This window comes from Microtus ochrogaster, linkage group LG10, assembly GCF_000317375.1.
Source record: "Microtus ochrogaster isolate Prairie Vole_2 linkage group LG10, MicOch1.0, whole genome shotgun sequence".
NCBI classification, from domain to species: Eukaryota; Metazoa; Chordata; class Mammalia; order Rodentia; family Cricetidae; genus Microtus; species Microtus ochrogaster.
The window spans coordinates 7,697,726-7,720,683 of NC_022035.1; the positions used below are offsets into that span (position 1 = coordinate 7,697,726).

The window sequence follows — 22,958 nt, forward strand, 5'->3', positions numbered from 1 at the left end:
GAACCCTGATTACTTTTTGGGCTGGGGGGGGACTTAATTGGGGGAGGGGAAGGGAAATGGGAGGCGGTGGCAGGGAAGAGACAGAAATCTTTAATAAATAAATAAATTAAAAAAATAAAACTAAATTTGGGAACTTTTAATAAGCTTAAGGTATCATGTCACTAGTAGAATTCTCATGACGATATAAGGAATTTAGCGATGATCAAACAATTTTTATTCACATAGTGATTCCTTCCAAGATATTGCTTCAGTGGTTTATTTAAAGCAAGAAGCAGTTTTATTAGACATGAAACACGGATAGACAGTATGCATTTTATGGAACTGATCTTAAGGAAAAAGATAAAATGATACAGTTTCCTTTCTCTTTACCATTTTACTCTATAGATTATAAAGATAATTCATTTATTTATCAAGGAAGCCAAAGAAACATTGAACTTTCATCCTGAATTGAAATCCTCATTAAATTATCTTAAATGGCCTCATTCACACTGGCTTATATGGCCCTTTCAGGTCTATGGTGGAGGTCTATGTCCCTACTGCCTAGCTTGCTCAGGATCACATCATCAGAAAATTAAGGAAAGAATCTGTCAGGTTGGCCTGAATTCCAGCTGGGACACACTGCTCCCCAGATTAGGCCATATCCTCCGTACCTGTGAGCTGAGACGTAAAGGACCAGTGCACATTGTACAATGGGCTTCAGAGAGAGGTAGTCGACAGTTGGAGAAAGGAAAGATGCTCCCTGCAAGGTGAGCACCATCTGGAACAAATCCATGAAAGATTATTGTGGTCTGCAGGAGCAGTTCCAGGACTTTTAAGCATTGAATAGAGTCTCATTTGTACACTCTAGTTTTGTAGAGCCAATTTATATAAAGAGAACAGAGGTCCTTGAATTGGGAAGTCATAATGCTTGGAATGGTGGGCATTGTGAAACCCAGGTGATGACAAAAGGTCACTCTCACCACTTTTGGGGAGGCTGGCATGGTTCTGTGTTTATCACAGAAGTCTAAGGTACTGGTTGTGTCAGGCTGAAAAGTGAAATAAACTGGTTAGCTTTTCAAATATAGCTTTCTAACTAAACTCAAATGTTTTTATTTCATTGGCTAAGGACATGGTCCTGAATATTCAATTCTTTTACAGATCTGATGATATCAACTTGCTGTCTGGATGGAAGCTACTGCTCTAGGAGATAATGTAGTATTGCCTGTAGCAGATGCATCTGGAAAACTATTTAACACTTTGATTCTTGGATTTATCCAAGATGTGACTTTACTGTCATCAAGAAATAAGAACCTTGCTCAATCTAGGGGAAGGACCTTGGTCATGCTTCAAAGTGAAGTGTCAGAATTTGTTGACTCCCCATGAGAACTTTTACCCTTTCTAAGGAGTGGGTAAGGGAGCAGGGTTGGAGGAAGATGGGGGAAATTGGAGGAGGGGAGGGAGTGGAAACAGGGATAGCTATTTGATATGAGAAAAGAGTATATTTAAAAAATTCATGATAAACTAAAATGCCTTAAAGATATTAAAGGAAATGTTCAACATCCTTAGTCATTAGAGAAATGCAAATCAAAACAACCCTGTGATTTCATCTTATACCTGTAAGAATTGCCAAGATCAAAAACACTGATGACAACTTAACCTGGAGAGGATGTGGGGTAAAGGGAACACTCCTGCATTGCTGGTGGGAGTGCAAGCTGGTAAAGCTTTGGATATCAGTATGGCAATTTCTCAGAAAATTAGGAAACAACCTACTTCAAGACTTTTGGGTATATACCCAAGAATGCTCAATCTTACCACAAGGACATGTGCTCAACTATGTTCAAAACTGCATTATTTGTCCTAGCCAGAATTTGGAGACAATCTAAATGTCTTTGAACCAAAGAATGGACAAGGAAGATGTGGTACATTTTCACAATGGAGTATACATAGCAGAAAAATGACATCTTGAAATTTGTGAGCAAATGGATTCATCTAGAAAACATCATATTGAGTGAGGTAACCCATACCCAGAAAGACAAATATCATAAGTGCTCACTCATTCATAAAGCAAAAAAAAAAAAAAAATCAGCCTACAATTCACAATCCCAGAGAACTTAGACAACAAAGAGGACACTAAGAGAGACATACATGAATCTAATCTACATGGGAAGTAAAAATAAGATAAGATCTCCTGAGTAAATTGGGAGCATTGGGATCATGGAAAAGAGGAGAAGGGGAGAGAATAGGCAAGAAGGTATCAGAGAAAAATACATAGCTCAATAAAAACAATTTTTAAAAATCTTGATAAAAAAAGAAAGAAACACTTTTCAAAGCTGTTCAGTGTTCAAGGCACAAGAGTTCTGGACAGACTAGTGGGTAAGATAGAAGCTTCTCTGGTACTCAGTAACCCTTGTACTATGTCAAGCTTTGGAAAAAACTGGTGAGAAGATCTAGGACTCTAAACAAGTTATTGTTCTCTCAAGAAAGTTTTATGGGACTTGTCCAGGCATGGCTCAGTGTGAGCATCCATTTATTTTGAAGGGAAGTCTTCTGTAGCCCCATAGAGGTGGAATGTTCTGATGGGACTTCCCACTTCTCTTTATTCCCGCCATTTGCAGATAGGATCAACCACTTACACACCATAAATCCAGCAAGTTGCTATAGTTTATTGGCAAAGTTGCCCCAGAGATACTCTAAAGAAAGATTTGAGAAATGAAAATATTTGACATTTTACTACCTCGGATATGTAGAACCTCCAAGAATGGTTAATTAGGAATATTAGATGTGTGACCATATTAGAATTCTTCTGTAGTGTTTGTAACTAAAATTAAGGATTCTAAAAATAAAGTTAGTGGTCTTCAAAATGAAATGAACATTTCTCTCTGAAACAGAGACTTAAATATAAATCTTTGGAGAAAGTTAGTAAAGTTGCCTTGGGTTCTCCATGAGGATCTCAACATATCTTTCTCTCTCAAGTCTTATTTCGGAATTACTCCATGTATCATCACATTGTGGTGTCAAAAGGAAAATAAAAATGACTTCACTACCAACATAATTATATAAATAAATTAACACTGTTGATAAATATACTATTCACAAAAATCCAATGGTTATTTCCTCATACTCAGGCCTGGCATAAAATTTTGTTAGTGCTTCAGTTAGCTGAAATGGAAAACAAATGTGTAAAATTTTCATAGCTGTTTTCAGAAATCTGCTCAGCACTCTACTTCCCTTATCTGGGATTTGCAACAGTGTGCTTTTGGAATGAATCATACCATGCTATCCAAACAAGAGCAAGAACACCGTTTGTACAATATATTGAAAATTTATCATACATCTTAGTCTGTTTGTATTCTAACTTAGAGAAAACACAGCAATTCAAACAGAGAAATGCAATCTAAAGTGAACTTCCTGCAACTGGGTGAGGAAAAATATAAATGTTTGGAAAGAGAACCATCTGGTCTCTCAACTTTGTAAATCTTAAAAATCATTTGTGAGCCCTTGAAAATAGGGCGGTTTTAATTGCAGCATAAGTGGAGCATACCAACTTGGTTTGCTGGCATTTCAGCAAGCTACACAAACCCAAGCAATTGTGCTTGTATTTGCATCTGTCTTCATGTATAATGATTATGTAGATTCTCCTTTGTGTTGAGGCCTTATTAGGAAGATGGGTCAAAATAGTGCTATCCTATGAATAGTGGATCACAAAATCTTCTTGGTGAGATTAGCAGCTATCAAAATAATTATTTTAAAGGGAAATAACACACCTTGCAGTATATTCACTATATTCATTTGCTTCACTTATGAAATATAAAGATATAGATATCACAGCAAGATTTATGTGTTGTAAAATTAAATGACTCTAGCTGGATAAAAGCATGAGAGACACAAGTGTGAATAACTATGGACTAAAGATGAATAACCTTAGGCAAGCATCAAGATTCAGATAATACGAAATTATAAAATATTATAAAAGTAAATAAAAAATTCAATTTCTTCAGCAAATAAGGGCTATAAGAAAAAAACCTCAAAGTGTGATTAGATCAAGGTAATTCATAAGGATATACTAATCAAAGAAAATTTGCAGACCGTAGGAAGACAAATTTGAAAAAAAAAACAGTGTGTAATCATTTTTATGAGTGTACAGGATGTGTGCATATGTTGTGTGTGTGTGTTTACATGTCTCTGTGTGCTCCTGTGAGAATGCTTATGTCTGTGAATATAGGCATGCACATATCACTGTGCATGTGTAGCATTCAGAAAGTGCCCTCAGAATGATGCTTACATTCCCTTTGCTTGAAGACAAGGCAGGCTTCTAGTTTCCACAGATGTGTGGATTGGCCTACCTGACCTATAACCTTCCAGAGGTTCTCCCGTTTCTGTCTCCCCTCTCGGTGCTGCTGCCTTGGAATTACAGCATGTGCTGTTATATTCAGCTTACATGGGTTATGGATATGAACATTCAGGTCCTGTGCTTGTGTGGACAGTGCCTTACATCCTGAGCCATCTCCCTAGCCTGGGTATGTAGACATTTTTGAGATCATAGGGGAAAATTAGATATGGCCTAAATATTAGACAAGATTAAATTATTATTAATTATATTTGAAGTAATAGTATCATTTATCATATCATATCATATTAGAAAAGAATAAAATGTATACAGGAAATAAGTATCTTATCTAGGTGTTGCTTTAAGTACTCCAGGAAAATTATTTTGCAGTGTTCAGGGAATGACAGGGGACCAAGATGGTAACATATCTAAAACCTATTATGCTGAATAAATGATAGCCACACTGTGAATACTCATTCTGGTCTCCCCATTTTTTGTGTGTTTTTAAAACATCTTCCAAATTTAAGTGTCAAAGTCTAATGAATTGAATAACTAATTTCAGGATATTTTTGTGTGACGCTCTCTGAACTATGTTTTATATTTATTTTAAGTTACATGATGTGTGCTTCCATGTAGAAGTATGCAAACACCAGAGCAGCTGCCCACAGAGTCCATAAGAGGGTACTGGATCCCTTGGAGCTAGAGTGGGTCTGATATAAATGTTGGGAATTTAACCAAGGTCTTCTACAAAAGTGCTAGAAGTCCTCGTTGTCCGCTATGTTCAGAGAGTCCGGTTTTATCCCAGGCTTTTCCAGACCCAGGCCAGCTGGCCTTGGTGAGTTCCCAGTAGAACATCCCCATTGTCTCAGTGTGTGGGTGCACCCCTAGCGGTCCTGAGTTCCTTGCTCGTGCTCCCCCTCCTTCTGCTCCTGATTTGGACCTTGAGATTTCTGTCCGGTGCTCCAATGTGAGTCTCTGTCTCTGTCTCCTTTCATCGCCTGGTGAAGGTTAATATTCAGGAGGATGCCTATAATGAGGACTACTGAGAACTCAAGAACAATGGCAATGGGTTTCTGATCCTACTGCACATACTGGCTTTGTAGGAGCCTAGGCAGTTTGGATGCTCAACTTGCTAGACCTGGATGGAGGTGGGTGGTCCTTGGACTTCCCACAGTACAGGGAACCCTGATTGCTTTTCGGGCTGAGGGGGGGGGGGACTTAATTGGGGGAAGAGGAGGGAAATGGGAGGCGGTGGTGGGGAAGAGACAGAAATCTTTAATAAATAAATAAAAAATAATAATAATAAAAAAAGTGCTAGAAGCTAGGAAGGCACGGTACACACAATTTTAATCACAGTACTCAGGAGACAGAAGCAGGCCCGTCATTGTGAACTGAAGGCCAACTTTGTTTACATAGTGAGTTTCAGGATACTCAGGGATACACAGGAAGACCCTGTCTCAGAAACAAAAACAAAAACAAAAACAAACAAACAAAAGCGCCTGCAGCCCATGTTCCTAACTGATGAGCCATCAGCCACAGAAACTGTGTTTTAAATAGAAAAATATTAAAGACTCAAGGAATGAGAGGAAACAGAGGTAGCACTGTTAGCAGTGGGAGATGGGTACACATTTATATGAGTATCAGATTGAAGTTACTGACAGAACTTGGAGTCTGCAAATCTAACAACACAAAAACATCCCTACTCACCTTCATTTTCTTGAAGAGGTAGAAACTCCCCTGTTATTCTGGTTGCACTAAAGTGGGGAATTCAACTAGACTGTATTACTCTGCAGTATGTAAGCCCGTGCTGTCATTTTGCTTAACTAATCAGAGTGAAAGAAATTGCTAAATCTAAAATGTGAATACAGTTCATTACAGGAAGCAGAATCTACATCTTGATGTAATGAAAACTGCTGAATTATGTGTAACAAAGAGGTCAAGAGGCTGTGAAACCTTATTTATTACATTGAGTTAGGTACAAATGTGTTGTATCCTACCACAATAGTGACATCCAGACATCATATGCTCATCTGCTAAGTTGAGTGCATGAGTTATTTTCTCATAGCTTTATGAACAAATGGCAACAATGGGAATGAAACCATATAAAAAATGAAACAGAAAAGGCTTAGCATGAATAAGAGCTTGTTACCAAGAGACCTAATTGTGCTTAGATCCAGCCTATAAATAATGCAAGAGCTTCCCAGTTGTTTCCTAGGTAGATATAATGATCCTGGTCTTTCTTTGTAGCAAAGAGATTTTCACTAACATAGTTGCTAAATTATACTTTCTAATTACAATTTGTGAACACAAGCCTGTCAGAATGGAAAAAGAAACCACTTCTTTTAAAAAAATTACCCCTAAATAGTTTCCAATGATCACTATGTCATTGATGTAGATAATGTGTGTGAAAACATCCACCCCTCTTACTAGAAAAAAATGTCATCTCCCAAAAGAGCAGCTCAGATCTAGTTTAGCTAGTTTGGAGAGGAGATTTTGGGAGGTTTAGTTAACTGCATGGTCATGTGTGGAATATCCAGGAGCAAGCATGGTCACGGGATGGTGCCATGTGTATTTTATGAGCAGCTATTTGAAAAATGGCAAATACTGGCAAACAGTTGATAACAACGGTCTTGAAAGGATATAAGAGTGAATCAGATTGTCCAAGGTAACTAAGATATTGAGATTCATAGACTATCAGGAGAAAGCACTTGAAAATGGAAGTCATTATCAAAGCTTTGAATGAGAGTTATAAAAGTGAAAAGTAGAAAACTTAGGAAACAATCAATAAATACAGTCAGTCCAGAGAAGGTTTTAAAACTTACTCATAAGTGGTTTTTAAACGTAAAGCAAAGAAAACTAGGCCACAAATCACAATCCCAGAGAACATAGACAACAATGAGGACCCTAAGAGAGACAAACATGAATCTAATCTACATGGGAAGTAGAAAAAGACAAGATCTCCTGAATAAATTGGGAGCATGAGGACCTTGGGAGAGGGTTGAAGGGGAGGGGAGAGGAAGGGAGGGGAGCAGAGAGAATGTAGAGCTCAATAAAAATCAATAAAAATCAATAAAAAAGAACAAAACACTCTAACATAAGTTTCCTTAAAGCAACACTCCCTCTTTTTTACTTAGTTATTTTCTGTTTATATTTTCTGTTTTAAATGAATATTGTAATTTGTATTGCTGAAATAAACTGACTCACATATGTAATCTGATCTGAACTTTAATAATACCTCTGAAAATATTTTTTTAAGAAAGAATAAAATGGACAAGAGTCATAGGCAAAGGATAGGGCTCAACACATTGAAATCCAAGATTTAAGAACATTTCTTCATAAAAAGCAATGTGTTGTGCAGTTAAATATTTTTATCTCACATTCCACAAATTATTTAGATTTAATTATAATTACATAAAGTATCTCTGACAGGAGATAGCATTGGGATCAATATGGATATTGAACTAAAAATACTTTGAAATTATTTGTATGAAAGATTTATATCTAATTTTTATTACTTTTGTACCATGCTCTTTCACTAATGTATAATAAATAACAAAGTCCAGAATTTCATACTAATATTTGAATAACAGAAGCTGCCCCTTTTCCTTAGAACAATTGTTGAGAAAAAAATAAGAAAACAACCTGAAACAGGTCATTACTAGTATTTTTTTTTAATGTTCATTGACCTTTGAACGTTTTTGGCTTCCTCTTCTCCAGAGGTGCCCTGCTTCTCCAGTCTCTGTACCTTTGATCTGTGGTTTCACTGACTCAGACACTGTGCTGCCATCCATGGCCCTACAAGAAGTCATATTTTAGATGTTTGCATAGTGCTGCTGCTGTCCGGGCACTGAGAAATCCTCTCAGCCCCAGTAAGGGTAAGAGGGCTTAGCCTTCAGCTTTCTTTTCATGTCTGGACTCTGAATCCCCAGCCTGGTCCAGTCCTTTGACCTAATGTATGTCGACCAGGTATACCAGTACTCTACTGAGATCATCCAACCATAAGGAATAGTAGTACTGAATGTTCCTCAAACTTTCTGGTTTTGTAGAATCCATTGGTCTCCAAAGACTAATCTCTCTGATGGTTTTGAAGAGAAGTCTGACCTGGGCCTTTGATCTTTTCTAGTATCCCATAACTTTGTTTTCTAGCCACTGATTATTATCTATAGGCCCTTGCTCAGTCTAGCTTGGATGCAGACAGACAATCAGCTGTTCTGTGATCTTCTCACTTTGGATGCCAAATAATCTCACTGTAACCTAGGCCACCACATCCACTCTGATGGCTGGTGAAACAAGACATGGAGAACTACAAATCCAAAACTTTGGTTTCTGTATTGACACTGGCTACATGCTGGCTAAGAGCTAGTGCTGGTTGATCTGAGGGATGTGAGGACTTTGGAATTAATTGGTGGAGAAATTTGAGGATTTGTCATGCAGTCAGGAGCAGAAGGCATGGGTGTGGGCTGACCAAAATTATCATAGTTATGAGCCCCATGTCTTATTTCTAATGCAAGTCCAGCGATAACTTTACCCTTAAATATGACTATGATTTAACAATGTATTCACCTGGTAAAGCAGTGACTTCATCTTCTAAACAGCATCTGGAGAGCAGTAGGGTGAATAGAGGGACAGACAGCACAGGCTGCAGCTCTATGGCATGTTAACGTAACAAATGACGTGAGCAGTATGAATCGAAATTTTAACATCACCAAATCTTGGTGATCATTTCTTTAAAATCTCTTTTTTGTGATCATTTCTTTAAAATCTCTTTTCTTTTTTTGTTTTTAAGCCCATTAGCTAATTCACTACTTCTGTTTATTTTTTGTTTTAGATTTTAGTTGAAAAAATAATCCATTCTTTTTCCCCTGCTCTTCCAGTCCCTGAGGCATGTCTGTCTGCCTCAAATGCATTTGGAGAAGCCCCAGAGAAACCAACTAATACTCTGCCCTTAAGTGTATAGATTTTCCATCATGCTCTTTTCTTGAGTCTTCCTGTGTTTAAATGGAATTTCCTCTTTCAGTGGTGTATGGAAATAGTTATCGCTGCTCTTTTCCTCCAAAGTTTCTGACACTGCTGTGCTTATCCAATAATAATATGTGCACTGCTAATTTGCCTTGAAGCTCAAATCATGTATGTTTTAGAAATATTTCATACTATATGAAATTATCTAGATATTTTTATTCTCTCAACTGGCAAATAACATGAAGCAACATGAGTTGTGTGGCATGTATTTAACAAATGCTTGTTTATGTAACTGTTATTATATTGAATACTATTCAGGAATTTATATTGGCTTTAGGGACTGGTGTCACCCTGTTCATACAGTTCTTTGAGAAAGTTAAGTTCAACAGACTTGTAGACCCTTGTGTCGTGATAGGAAGTTTAAGGTGTTGATGATATGGCCTGAGCTGTGTTTCTCAAAACTTCATAGATTGGGGCTCTACTCCCAATGTAATGGAGTCATGAGATGAAAACTTGGGTAGGTAATCAGGGTCAGATCTGTTCACAAAGGGCTGCTTAGCACTTTGAACTTGTGGTATATTGTTATAGTAACCACAGCACATCACTGATTGTGTATTTATTTTACAAAAGACTATTAGATTTCTATAGGAGCACATATTATGTTTAAAGAAAGTTTCTGTCCAAAGCTGCCATGGAATATAGGAGAGAATCTATTAATGTAATCTGTTATACTTTTCTAGTGATGTGAAAGCTCATGTCTTCTGAGAAAAACTGAACCATAACAGGACCTAGAAAGTGATGTGCTGTGATGTGTTTATTTATTACACAAAACAAATACTTTTGCTATTCTCTATGCAATACATCACGGATAAGCCAGAAATTAACATCTAGCTGTAATATGATTCATCATTAGAGAGAAGAATTGCAAAAACCTAGAACTGTTTCTGGTTCTTTTCTTCCACATTCTTTGAATTTTCAAGTCTTATCTTTAATTATTTTTCCCTTTAAAACATTACTGTTGGAGTTCAGGAAGCCACCACTGTATTCTCATATTTCCTAGAGAATACAGCTATTGAATTCTAAAGGGAGGAATTTTATTAGTATAATAGATTTTGGAGCCTTCCTTTCTAGTAACATTAAGTGGGTGTCTTCACTGATGGCCATAATTACGAAATTTGAGCTAAGGACAAGATAGAACTATCTGATGCTAATGATTGCAGTACTAATAGAAGTTGTGACTATATCAGTGATTTGCTTCTCATTTACATTGGGACAAATAATTTTTTCTGTAAATCTGAGATAGTAAATGATTTTTGTTTTCTGAAATATATTGTTTCTTGTAGCTACTCAACTTTGCCACATATCTTAAAAGCAGCCAAAGATATTGCATAAAAAATGGGCTTGACTGTATTCCAATAAAATGCTAACTACAAAGAAACAGGTTGTGGGCTGGATTTGGTTGACAGTCCATAGTTTAGGCAAATCATTTGATAAATGCCATAAAATAAATATATCTATTTTTAGAGTTCTAGCACGGTGTTTAATAGTAGTGGCTATATTTTAATTCATATAATTGATTTTTGATGTAAAGAATGAAATGCTAATCTAAAGTACTAAATTATAGAAATATTAATTTTAATCTAGATTCTTTAGACTAAAAGAAATAACTAAAGAACCTTGGAATGTGTGTAGGCTGGAGAAAAAAGGAAATATACTATTGGAAAAATATTATTACCATATTTTAATATAAAAACATATGACATCTTGGAGAGATGTGAATTATTTTTTTTAGTACAGCAAGCCATTTTATGAAATGTTGATCAAATAACCACCTACCATTTATGTCACCTTTGCAGTTACATATCCCTTTCAACCTTAGATTTGGCACTTTGTACTTGGTGACTCTACTATATAAATCATACAAATTATAGCCTTCCAAATTAGCTCTGCATTCAGAATTAAAAGTTTCCACCAACGTAAATAATATGAAGTTGAAAATATTGGAGTTAGGGAGTACAAGGTTCAACTTTAATTCTTATTTCTACTACCCATTCTGTTTTCTGTCATGAAGTCATACAAACATCTTCACTATTTTAAATCCAATATCTCTTTATTTCTGTACATTTTCACACTGTGGCTCTCATCTGAACCTCTGGTACTTCAGCCTTTTATTGTTCCAACAGTATCTTAGCCGGAAGCTGAACCCAAGTGTTTTGACATTCTGATTTATCCTGCACATGCTGACAGATAAAACGTTGCTTTTATCAGGCCTTGTCTTCTCACTTATTGAACACAGTCTCAAACACTGATCCTGACATTTATAGGTCTCCGCAAAAATCTTTCCAGGCTTCAGGTCACATATCTGTGGCCTCAACCTACCCACTTTTCAATGAGCTTATTAATTACATTTCATATTATAGAACCGATCACTTTGCTCATTCCTCTCTCCTTTCTGCTTACTCTAGGTAGATGAGACAAGTCAAGTGGAAGCCTGTGCTTTAAGTCTTTCCTGCTCCTTCAACTTCAAATGATCCGATTTGCAATCAATTGCTTTTAGTGTCTACATCCTATTTGTTGGGTGAAAGTAAATGATCTCATTTCCCTAAGAAACGCTAGCTCCTTCCTTTCAATCTCCCCAGCCTTTTTTCAACACCCATGCTTTTTTTTTCTGCACAGCCTCCTTAATGCAGCCACAAATGAATGTATGGCTAGAAGAGGAAGTCTGACAAACTAGGCAACACCAGACCTTCCCATTCTATGTACCTTGATGACTTAATTAATACAACATGATTACTTCAATAACTAAAGGAAAACATTTTCTTTCATTTGATCTTGCCCCGTTACCATATGATGTCAATGATAAAGACACTGAGACATTGGCAAACTAATCACTCACAGTTTTTGAATAAACCATGGCCATCAACATAAGAACACATTTCTTTCTTTCCAAGAACAAAAGATAGTTCCTTCATTCTCATATCCATAGCATCATAGGCAAGAAAAAGAAATCTCCATGGTGTGTAATAATAAAGACAAGAAGTTTGTTTTCATGAAAGTTGTTATCCTAAAGTGAACTACACACAAACCAGTTACTATAATGCAAATTTGTCCTCCTAGATTTCCTGAAATGCATAAGATTTCTGGGGCAGAGTGAGCAGTGTGGGGGCTGCACCAAGACTAGAAAGCATTGCCTAAAGACTGGGGGAGGAAGAGCCATCAAACAGGAAGTCAACAAATGAATCTTCAATAGTCGAAAGAAAGTGACATTGAGGAAGCCATAGACAACTTCCCTTTTCCCAGAGAAAGTGGGTAAGTGTATTAGATATTAAGAAGTATTCACTAGGACCAGAAAACAACAGAGTCTATGAGATTTAGAAATGCTAACATCAATAAACACCAGAAGAAATCAGCTTCTGTACAGACCGTGTGTCAAAACAGCAAGATGTCCTTGTTCATACTGTGGCTGCTGTGCCCTGTGATATCCTGTGCACAGTCATCAGGGTTATGAATTGACAGGAAGGGGAAGGAATTATCTTTTAACGAAGACAATGTGGGCCCAGTTCTACAAGGCTTTTGTGTTTATCTTTAAAGGGAGGAAGCGAATCACTCAAGTTTGTATTGCTTTCAATAGCACAGTTTTGAATTATGAAGCCATTTCACATGTGTACCACTTTCATCATTGTCTTGGTTATGGCTACTATTACTTTTATTGGGCACCATGGCTAAAACCAACTTTAGAAGGAAAGGGTTTATTTGTATTACGATTTCATATTCCTTATCGTTGATAGAAGTCAGGACAGGAACCGAAAGATAGCAGGAATGTGTAGAGAGGAAGTGATGCAGAAGGCATGAAGCAATGATCATGTGCTCAAGGCTTGCTCAGCCCACTTTCTTATTGAACACTGGACCATCAGCCCAGGACGGCACCACACACAATGAGTTGGGCCGTCCTATATCAATAACTAGTTAAGAAAATGTACCTCATGCCTGTCTGTGGAGACAACTGGGGCTCCCTCCTCTCAGGTGCCTCTAGCTCTGTCAAGTTGACACAAAACAAGCCTGCATAATTATATCCAACATTTCCTCTAGTGGTATTCTATAAAATATACTTTTCATATTCTGACCATTGATCTTTGAGAACTATTTGTGTGTGGTTATATATTAAAATGGAAATAATCCTACATTTGGACCAGAGTTTTTCTGTTCCACATAGAAGGACTAGATGAGGAAATCCCACTTTGCATTTGTACTAGAATTGGAAATGAAACTTGTATATCTTGACTTCCAAACTAACCCTGTCCTTGATCATTAGCAACTCTGTGTGGAACTAGACATGTACATGAATTCACACTTGGTTTAAAGGGAGAGTGGTCAGCAAATGATAAGCCTTTGGTCTTCTAAATTGTTTTGAAAAATAATTTACAGTGGGAAGGGTAACTTAGTTCAATATAGCTCTACTCCGAGCTTTTTTCATCTAAGGTTTATGACAGAGATGAGACTGAAAGATAGGATTAGAACTGTGTGACCTAGCAACCAAGGAAGGCCATCACTTGGATAGTCCCAGGCTGTCTCAAGGAATGGACAAGTCCCTGCTAGTATTACACACACACACACACACACACACACACACACACACACACACACACACACACACCAGCCAAAGAAAGATTCACCCCATCAGAGAACTACTCTCTGTCTTCAGGTAAATAAATGTACCTGGACTACAAACCTAGAGCTTTTAATCTGCACATTTGCCAGAACCTGTTCTCATCCTCTGCGGGACAGTCAGCACCTTACTTCAATTTTCAATATTTCTGTACTTTTCACTATCAGTATGAGATGGTCTGTGTTGCCCAACTCACTGCTTGAGACACAAAGGATCAGAACATCATGTTAGCTCCTGGGATATCATAGACAACATTCCCCACAGCAGAAAGGACTTAATAGAAGCTATTCAAGTAAAATTAAATCCTAAATGTCACCATGTCAATAATTATTAGGGACTGTGGACCCTTAGACCCTGAATTTCCTGTAACCCTACCTCCTTGCCTGAGTAAAGAACTTGCTTTGCAGCTGCTCTGAGCATGAGACCCTCAGGAGTTCCTGATGGCAGGGGAGTGGTTTCTGAGGGTCTTGCAGCTGAGAGGGTGTGGCCATTAGTCAAGGAGACCCTATAAAAGCTGCCCTGGAACACAATAAAGAGGGCATTCTTGGTGTTACCCGTGTCTCTGTGTGTGTGTTTTAATCTCCAGCCCCTTGCCCGACTTGTGAACTGTACCTACCGTGTAGAGCAGGCATTGCACTACAAATAATAGCAACAATAGAGTAAAATTTATATTCCAAATGAAGATTTCTTAAAAGAACTATATAAAAATAGATTATTTTTAAGAGGATTTTTCCCACAAGATTAAAAAGGAATGTTTTTTCAATGTAAAGGCTAGACTTATAGTAAAGTCTATAAAAATGGGAATTCTGTCCTATATTTTCAAACTTTTGTATCCTCATTAAGGAAACAAATACAAATGAAAGAGCAAAGCACATCTTTAGAGGTTAAAGAAAGGTAGAGGCATGTGCAAGTATATATCATGTTACATTTCTGGTATACATATTAACGATTGACAATCTGTATAAGTTAAAATAATAAAGTATCTAAACACCAACTTTTCTATTTCATGCATGGGTATAAACAATATACTCCAAATCTTGAAATTTATTTCCTATAAAGTCCAGCACTTAATTAATGCAAATCTGGAAACTTTCTACCACACACTTCTACAGGATTCTTTGTTTTGTAGAATTGCAGACAGTCTGCACTTCCTGTACGGCAAGTTTGAATAAATAAATATGCAATTTAAAAGCCAGCACCAGTATCATCAGGGTCATGGATAACTTCTGTGATATTAGGGTTGTCACCATTAGGAAACCCAGGAAAGCTATCCAGCTATACTACATTGTGTAAATGAACAAGTATGATGTACAAACAAGGATGTATGAATCATAGTGATTTTTAAGATCTCAAATAAAGTTCTATAAATTGTTATTGTTGAAAAACACACAAATGCTTAGTTATATCATTATGCCATAACCAAAACCTGCACCAGATTTTCTTCCACCTATTGACGAGGGAAGAACTCAACCGTTATGTGTTCATTCCGAAGAACAAAATTTCAAAAGCTAAGTTTCTGTTTCTTAGTGTTTTGTAGATTAGTGTAAAGCTGTTCGTATCTGCTTTGCTCTGTATGCCAAACCTGATATCAAAGCAAAATGCAACAAGGCAGTGGTGGGGGAGATACAAGATAAAATGATGAAGAAGTGCGAAGCAAATCGACCCTTGTGTGCATTCGCCCACCTCTTGCCTGCCGTCCAGGCCCGCAGCCTTCCTGAGCTCCAGGGACATCCTGTTGAATGCTCCAAGGGACTAACTGGCACCTGCGCCATTTGTGAGTCTTCCACCTACAGGAGGAGAATAAAATCTCAGTGAGAAGAAGCAAAATGGCAGGCAAATCACAGAGATAATGTGTTAACAAAAAGCAGGCTATTTATCCATGTTCATTTTTTACCTAGGTTTAATTTAGCTACTCACTAACCCCTTCTAAAGGCAACATTAAATACAAAATTCTTTTTATGGCACTACAGACAAGACTATATTATTAGCAAGTTCTGTAGAAGCAAACTTCACAGAGTGACAGGAAGCATTTGAACTTCTTATTTATACTTCCAAGAGATGCCCCAGCTGGCATCACAAGTGTTGCATTCCATTGAGTCAGTGAACTTTGGATGATCACTGTAAATATCCCCTACTGAAAGCAAATTCCAAAAATAAATACGTTGGAAAAGCAGTCAGTAATGTTCCTAATGTAAATACATAATAATGACATTTATCACCTCTGAATTAGTGATACATGTATGAATACGGCAATTTGCCACTAATCACCACTTAGTTATCATGTTGTGATCAAACATTTCTTGAGTTAGTGCCATAGTATATAGTGTTTCGTCGGGACTGCAATGACACTCTTCAGCAAGGTTCAACAAGAAAGTTTCGGTCTTAATGTCAAGGAGGCCAGGTTCCTGTAATAAAAATTTCAGGTTATGCGCAGTGTTAGTGACTTCAGCTTTCCTAGAATTGCTAATAGATGAATAGAACAGACTTCTCCCTAGCATTTCAGTAGAACAATTTCATTTCCTGAGCCTCAGTGCTCACAGTTATGAGAAACAGGGGCTCTTTGGAGACAAGAGAGACAATCTTGGTTATTATTCCCCAGTGACAAAGAAGTCCCTTCCTAAGGAACATGTATCTTGTAACTATAAACTCTTTTATGCATTTCTTATAATTTATATCAATATAAGATGTTCTTCTCACCTACGAGAGGTACCTAAACAGTTGGAAATTGACACATAGTTTTGCCTTCAGAGAGGTAACATCAGAAATGGAGAGGTTCTCTGAAATACAGGTGAGGGATGGTTGCTTGAGCAATGTACACCTACCGAGCTGGTAAAAAGAATACCAGCTTGAACGATGTAATCGGGAATTACCCAGTGCACCATGTACATCCTTTTCACCTTTACCTGTAGCTGTGACACGTGGGAGGTGCCTCGCAAGCCTTCTCTTCATACAAAGGGTCTGAGCAGTCCCGGCCTCCATTGGTTGGCAGCTGAATGATGACCCGATGTCGAGACTGCTTTCTGGTTCCAGAGTTCCCTGAAAGGAAGCAATGCTTCAGCCTCTACACATTGCGCATAGCAGAATCTCTCAGCAGCAGATGGTGTTGAAGAAATTCCCCTCACTCTAGGGACATGTGCTGTGACATGGCTAAATGAAAGGGCTTATTTCATCTAACCATTTACTAATTGTCTCTTTTACAGACCACTTATATCCAAAGCCCAATCGGTTTATATTTTAAAATGTAAAGAATAAAGAGAAACTCTTCCACATTCAGCCAGTCTTTCTATTGTGCAGTTTGCAAAGTAATTGTCATTTCGTATTTCTTATCCCCTTGAGAAATATGACAGACCTAATTAAATCCTTCCCCTTACTGTAAGTTTATTTTCATGTCATCTCATGTAGCCATGTTTGCCACATGGGACTCATACAATTGCTGTGAATCTTCCTTAGGAGGGTATATTCAATGTTATAAGGTTATTTTGTTGTTACTCTCTTAATTTGAAACTCATGACTTATAAAGTATTCCAACTACTTATTATTCATTCTAAGCAGCCCAAGAGCTTCAATTCAGGCCACACTCTGAGCATCACGCTCCATATGTAGAGAAGTAAAAGAAGTTTCCTAGAGAAAGACAATTTTTAGGGAACTGTCAAAAATAGCAGCAATTACTTTAAATAAATAACTCCAAATGATTTCTAAAAAATGGGTCTGGGGGCTTTACCTTCAAGAAAGATAACAGTCTGTCAGTATAAATGTATTACTGATTAAAGAATGTTCAAATTTGCTTTTTAGATTTTAAGTAGAGATATACAGTTAATCAGCTTCGATGAACTATATTTCAACTTTCAATACACACATTTTTTTAAGGGTGAGTCGTTGTATGGTAAAATTTCACTTGGAAAAAATTCTGTATAGAATTCTATATGGAGATAATATAATTCCTGATATGTTTAGACTATTTTGCAAGATTTTTAAATATTTCATACACAGTCTACAGGAACAGTGGGGTCTTAACAACTGAAGCTCAAATGGAAAGAAAATAAAACATTTCAAAAGTTATTGTGGTTAAAAGATAAAATGATTTGAAAGTGAAAATTTTCATACAACAGAACCCTTTTTCATGAACTCAAGATATTCCTTAACACAGTGGTGGGCAAACAATGGCCGTCAAGCCTAGAGAGGACTCCTAAGCCAGACAGAAGAGCTGTGATTTCTGAATAACTCTTCTGAATAAGCCCTATAGAAACAGTAAGAATAATAGCAGATAGCTGAGCCCAAACCATATGTACTAAGTCAACATTTCTGATAGCAGGGTTTAAGAGTCTGTTTTCAAAGCATTCCAGGAGCTTGTGAAGAATGGTCGTGGAACGGAAGAGCACAGAGTGTACTGAATAGATGGTTATGTGCACCTTGTTCCAATTTAACATTCTAGATTACTGTAAATTGTTAGGATTGTTCCCATTGTGTGTGAATCATGTTTATAGCCATGGTAATTACGTTAATGAATAATTGGAATACTATAGTTAATGGAGTAGGGAATTGGGGACTGGAATTACTGGTGACTAGGAATTGAAGTATTTGGGAGCACTGCTGTGAACTTTTTATTGTAGCAACATAAATTTGAATACTGACTCTGGATTTTACATATTTAATAAGCTATGTTCAGAGATCTACGAAATGTCAGTAGAAATTTGTTACCGATGTTTCTCTATTTATTATATTGTTCAAATGATTTCTCGCTTCAAGTTCAGGTGATAAACGCCTCTGACAATCCAGAGCTAGGGGTATTTTCATTTCTCTGGATATTTTTCAGAATCCATTAGGCTTCTATTCTTCATTTTGGTCACTGGAAACTCAGATCTAATTTTCCTCTCCATTACATGAACAAACATTAATTTTGAGTTTCTCTTTTTCTTGGTTCGCCTTCCTACCCTCCCCATTCACTGCTTAGTTCCACCATTCTATCATTTTGAATATTTGTTTTATTTTGGTTTATGCTTAGGACCAACATTTAACATTTCTAAAAAGAGTATGTAAATTAAAACATCTGATCATTTGGTTAACAACTGAAGAGGGATTACTTTACCTCCTTCCATCCCTCCCTTAGTTCACACCTCTTATTTCTATGTCAGCAAGATCCTGAACTGGTGTTCCTGCACAGAGGAGTCTCATGTCAGATCCAGGAGAGAACTGTCACCTAGTGGCAACCTGAGTTTTAACTTCTAACAGTCACCTATATATGACCAAGTGATCAATCCAACTCAACCCATTTTACCTCACATTATACCAAATCAGCACCCAAGTGTTCCTTCATTATCATTCAGATCCACGGCACTGTCCAGAGGCATAACTTATTAGAACCTTTTATTCTTTACCACCTCTGATGTTTTTATTTACACATTCATTTGGAATACCCAATCTCTCCTCTTCAGTTATTCACTGAAATTTTCTAACTTCTTTTAATAGACACCACATAGTTCCATTTACCTATTTCTCATTCTTTCTCCTTCCTTCTATCTTTAAAAATCCTCAAGCCAAAAAAAAAAAAAATCCTCAAGCCTCCCAACCTTCTGACATTAGTTTCACCGTCTATCTACCTTGTGGCAGTCACTTTAAGAATCTTTATTAATTAGTTACTTCGTTATAACCTTTGCTATAATCCTCTCTTTCTACCTGTTTCATTTCTTTGAAAACAGCAAGTTTATTCCACTCTCGACACTGCATTCAAAATTATACTTTCATGCATCTCATGGACTTCTCTTTTATCTTGTATTGGTTATGCAGTGTTCTGTTAAGACTTTAGTGTTATAACCATCAGTACTTGCATATTTTTATTTTTAAATATTTTGTATGCTGACCATTTGCCCTACTTGATAGGTCATCTAATTATTTAATCTTACTAAAATTCTTCAGATTCAATATGGACCAATATGAACTTTTCCTGGTATTTTGTTGTGCTCTAAAGCTGCATTTATTGCCTCATTTCTATTTCAATGTAACCGTTATTATTATAAATGCCCATAATCGTCCTTCATGCTCCGTCTCCTTCTCCTTTTTCACAGATTTTGCTCAAAGACAATTATTTTTTTTAATTTCTGCACATTCTGCTTGCTGCATATGAGTTAAGTTACACTTGCAGTGTGTTGAGGAATTTCTCTATAAGTGAAAGGCTAAATGAAAATTTGATATTGCCTATACATTCTACCATAGAATATTAGTGTGCTTATTTTGTCATTTTCCAAAGTGAAGTTACTGCTCTTCTTTACCCTGTTTTTATTTCACTGACCCTCACACTCAGTGATGATGCTTTATTTACACAAATTAAGAGATATCTATAGGATATCACCTTGTTGACTGTGATCAAGCTTGACACATTGTAGCTAATTAAAAAGCATTTTAGAGTGAACGAATGATTGTCTTTAATGAAGTATTAAAATAATAAACATATTAGGGAACTGATAATAAGATTCAGTTAAAATTTTCTAAAGGAGTTTTATTCTATTATGATATAAATGTGTTTCCCAGAAGTTTCTTAGAAAAATTGCTTCCAATCCACCAAACTAAAGCATTTGCCACATAGTGACCACATGCAAATGTGCTGTGTCCACCCTATAAGATTTTGTAATTATTATAGACTAAACCAAAACCTGAGCCAAAACAACAACAAAAAACCCTACAAGGTTTCACATGTAATATGATCTAATGTAATGTAACATAATGTGATGTGATACAATGTAATATATAATCTTTATCACTGAAGTGATGAACAGAACCACATACTTCAGAGATCGCAGCTTACAGCAAAGTATGGTAATTGATTATGACCAAGAAACTATAACTATATTTTATAGGTCTTTAAGGAAAATAAATAAATAAGATAATAAACTCTATTTTAAAAACCAGAAAATGCCATAGCTTTTTAGAAAATTCATGTCATTAACATTTTCTTTTCTTTTTAGTTAAATTAACATTTATTAAACCATTAATAATTTCACAAAAGCTAATGTGAACTGGGGTTATAGCTCACTTAGTGGAGTAGCTATTGGCTTGGTCTTCAACAGAACACTAACAAAAATGGTATGGTGCTATATATCCTCACCTGCACTGAGAGAATCTGTTTCAAAAACAGAAAAGCAAACTAATGGCAGTAACCCTTCCTCTACTAAAGCTACTGAGAAGTTTAAAAGACATTGAAAAAAATCTTTTTGTTCCACTAGGAGTTTAGTTTTATATGAGACTTAATAGTATGCTATAAAACATAAAAGCAAACATTCTATATGTGGTGTATGCACGTCTGATCCCAGAAACTGACACAGAGGAACAAAGACTTTAAGTACCACGCCTGCCTGCTCAACAGACTGAGGTTATATCTCATAAGCAAAAATTCCCCAAACTTGTGCTTCACCTCTGCACAATGACCATCTGCAAAAACAATTAAACATTCAGAAAATTGAGTGGTTTAAAATAAAATTTAGCAAGTTAAAATCATCATTAAACTGGAAATTAACTCTTAATTGCAAATCTCCAGTGAGAGTCAAGAAGCTTAAACACAAAGAAAACATAAAGACAACGCACAGGTTGAGAGAGAAAATGAGTAAATAGAAGGCAATTTTGTCTGCCACACTGAGAGAAAATTTGCTGTTACTGTGTAAGTGACATGGAAGGTGTGAAAATTTCTCTCAGCGGGAACGCTAAAAGTCCATGTCCTGAAGGGCAAAGAAAGATTTATCAGGGGACTGACCATGATAAAAAAGAGTTTTTGCAAGTAACAAAAGCAAAACCAAACCTCGCAGGAAAGAAACACTCATCCTGGAAATGCCTCACGGCACATTAAGTATTGGCAGGGAGTCAGCTTGGTCGCTTTTATCTTTGCTTTATTCCCATCTTTGGGCCACATAATAGAGTCCACAGTAAACCTGGTCTCAGGCTATTTCTTGCCAGTAAGTTTAGAAGCCATATCTACTGGGCCATTGGAGACTCTCTTAAAAATTCACAAGAGCAGTATACATTCTCTCATGATTAATGAAAGATAAGACATATTAATAAAATTTAGAATCATTTCGATTTGCTGCATACAATAAAAATCCGAGGCATACTCTGGCATTAAATTTACTGCCTACCAGGTACTCTAGCATGGTATTATTTCCAGGAAGAAACCCAAATGTTTTGACATTCATGAAAAGCTAGGACAAGGCCCTGTGCAAGAATCACAGCATTGCTCATCCAGAAGAAGTCAAATGCCTGCTGAATGAGGGTCCTGGGGGAAACAGTCTTCAGAATCTATTTCCCATACCTTCTCTGCATGAAGAGGGACATGGTGTCCAGTCACTATATGGGGTCACGATACAATCCTTCCTACAGGGAAGCAAGCAAGGCCTCACTGTTTCGGGCCGAAGGCTTTCAGGACACCTAGAACAAACAAAAACATGATTCAGTCCTTAACAATCCACAAAGCCAATTATTTTAATTTCCTACCAGTTTTCGTTGCTGTACGAGTCGCAGCCACCAGTCTCTTTTTCTTGGGATTCATGGCTGCTTTTAACAGGCACATTTATTCACTTCAACCTTACTTGGACAAGGCTACAGAGGCAAATACGAATCCTTAATGACATTCACACTATCTAGAAGAAATATAACTACTATATCTTTCCCTTTAGGATGATCTCTCCACTAGTAAACATGTATTATCCAGTATGTACAATAAAAGATTTGTAAGAATTCAAATTATCAATATTAGGACATTTTTTTTTAATCTGTAGCTAAATATTTCATGATAATAGGACAAAAAACATTATGACAGTATTTTTTAAATAATAATAATAATAGTTATTATTATTACTATCATATGTATGTATGCATGTGTGTGAATAGAATGTGTGTGGGTGGGTATTGACATGTGCCAGTGCTTGGATGCTGGTTCTCTGATTGAACATAGGTCATCAAACTAACTTTCTTCCTTCCTTCCTTCCTTCCTTCCTTCCTTCCTTCCTTCCTTCCTTCCTTCTTTCCTTCCTTCTTTCCCTCCCT

At 36.7% G+C, this 22,958-nt stretch overlaps 1 protein-coding gene across 1 annotated transcript in view; it reads right to left on the reverse strand.

Moving 5' to 3' along the window:
* The window catches only part of Thsd7a (thrombospondin type 1 domain containing 7A), a 402,496-nt gene that overhangs the window by 52,397 nt on the left and 327,141 nt on the right, over positions 1–22,958 (reverse strand). The window contains exons 9-11 of the mRNA XM_013352455.2: positions 22,225–22,340; positions 16,835–16,967; positions 15,615–15,718 (exon numbers count right to left, since the gene is read on the reverse strand). Of these exons, the coding sequence (XP_013207909.2) occupies positions 15,615–15,718; positions 16,835–16,967; positions 22,225–22,340 (353 nt within the window). The remainder of the gene's footprint in view (positions 1–15,614; positions 15,719–16,834; positions 16,968–22,224; positions 22,341–22,958) is intronic.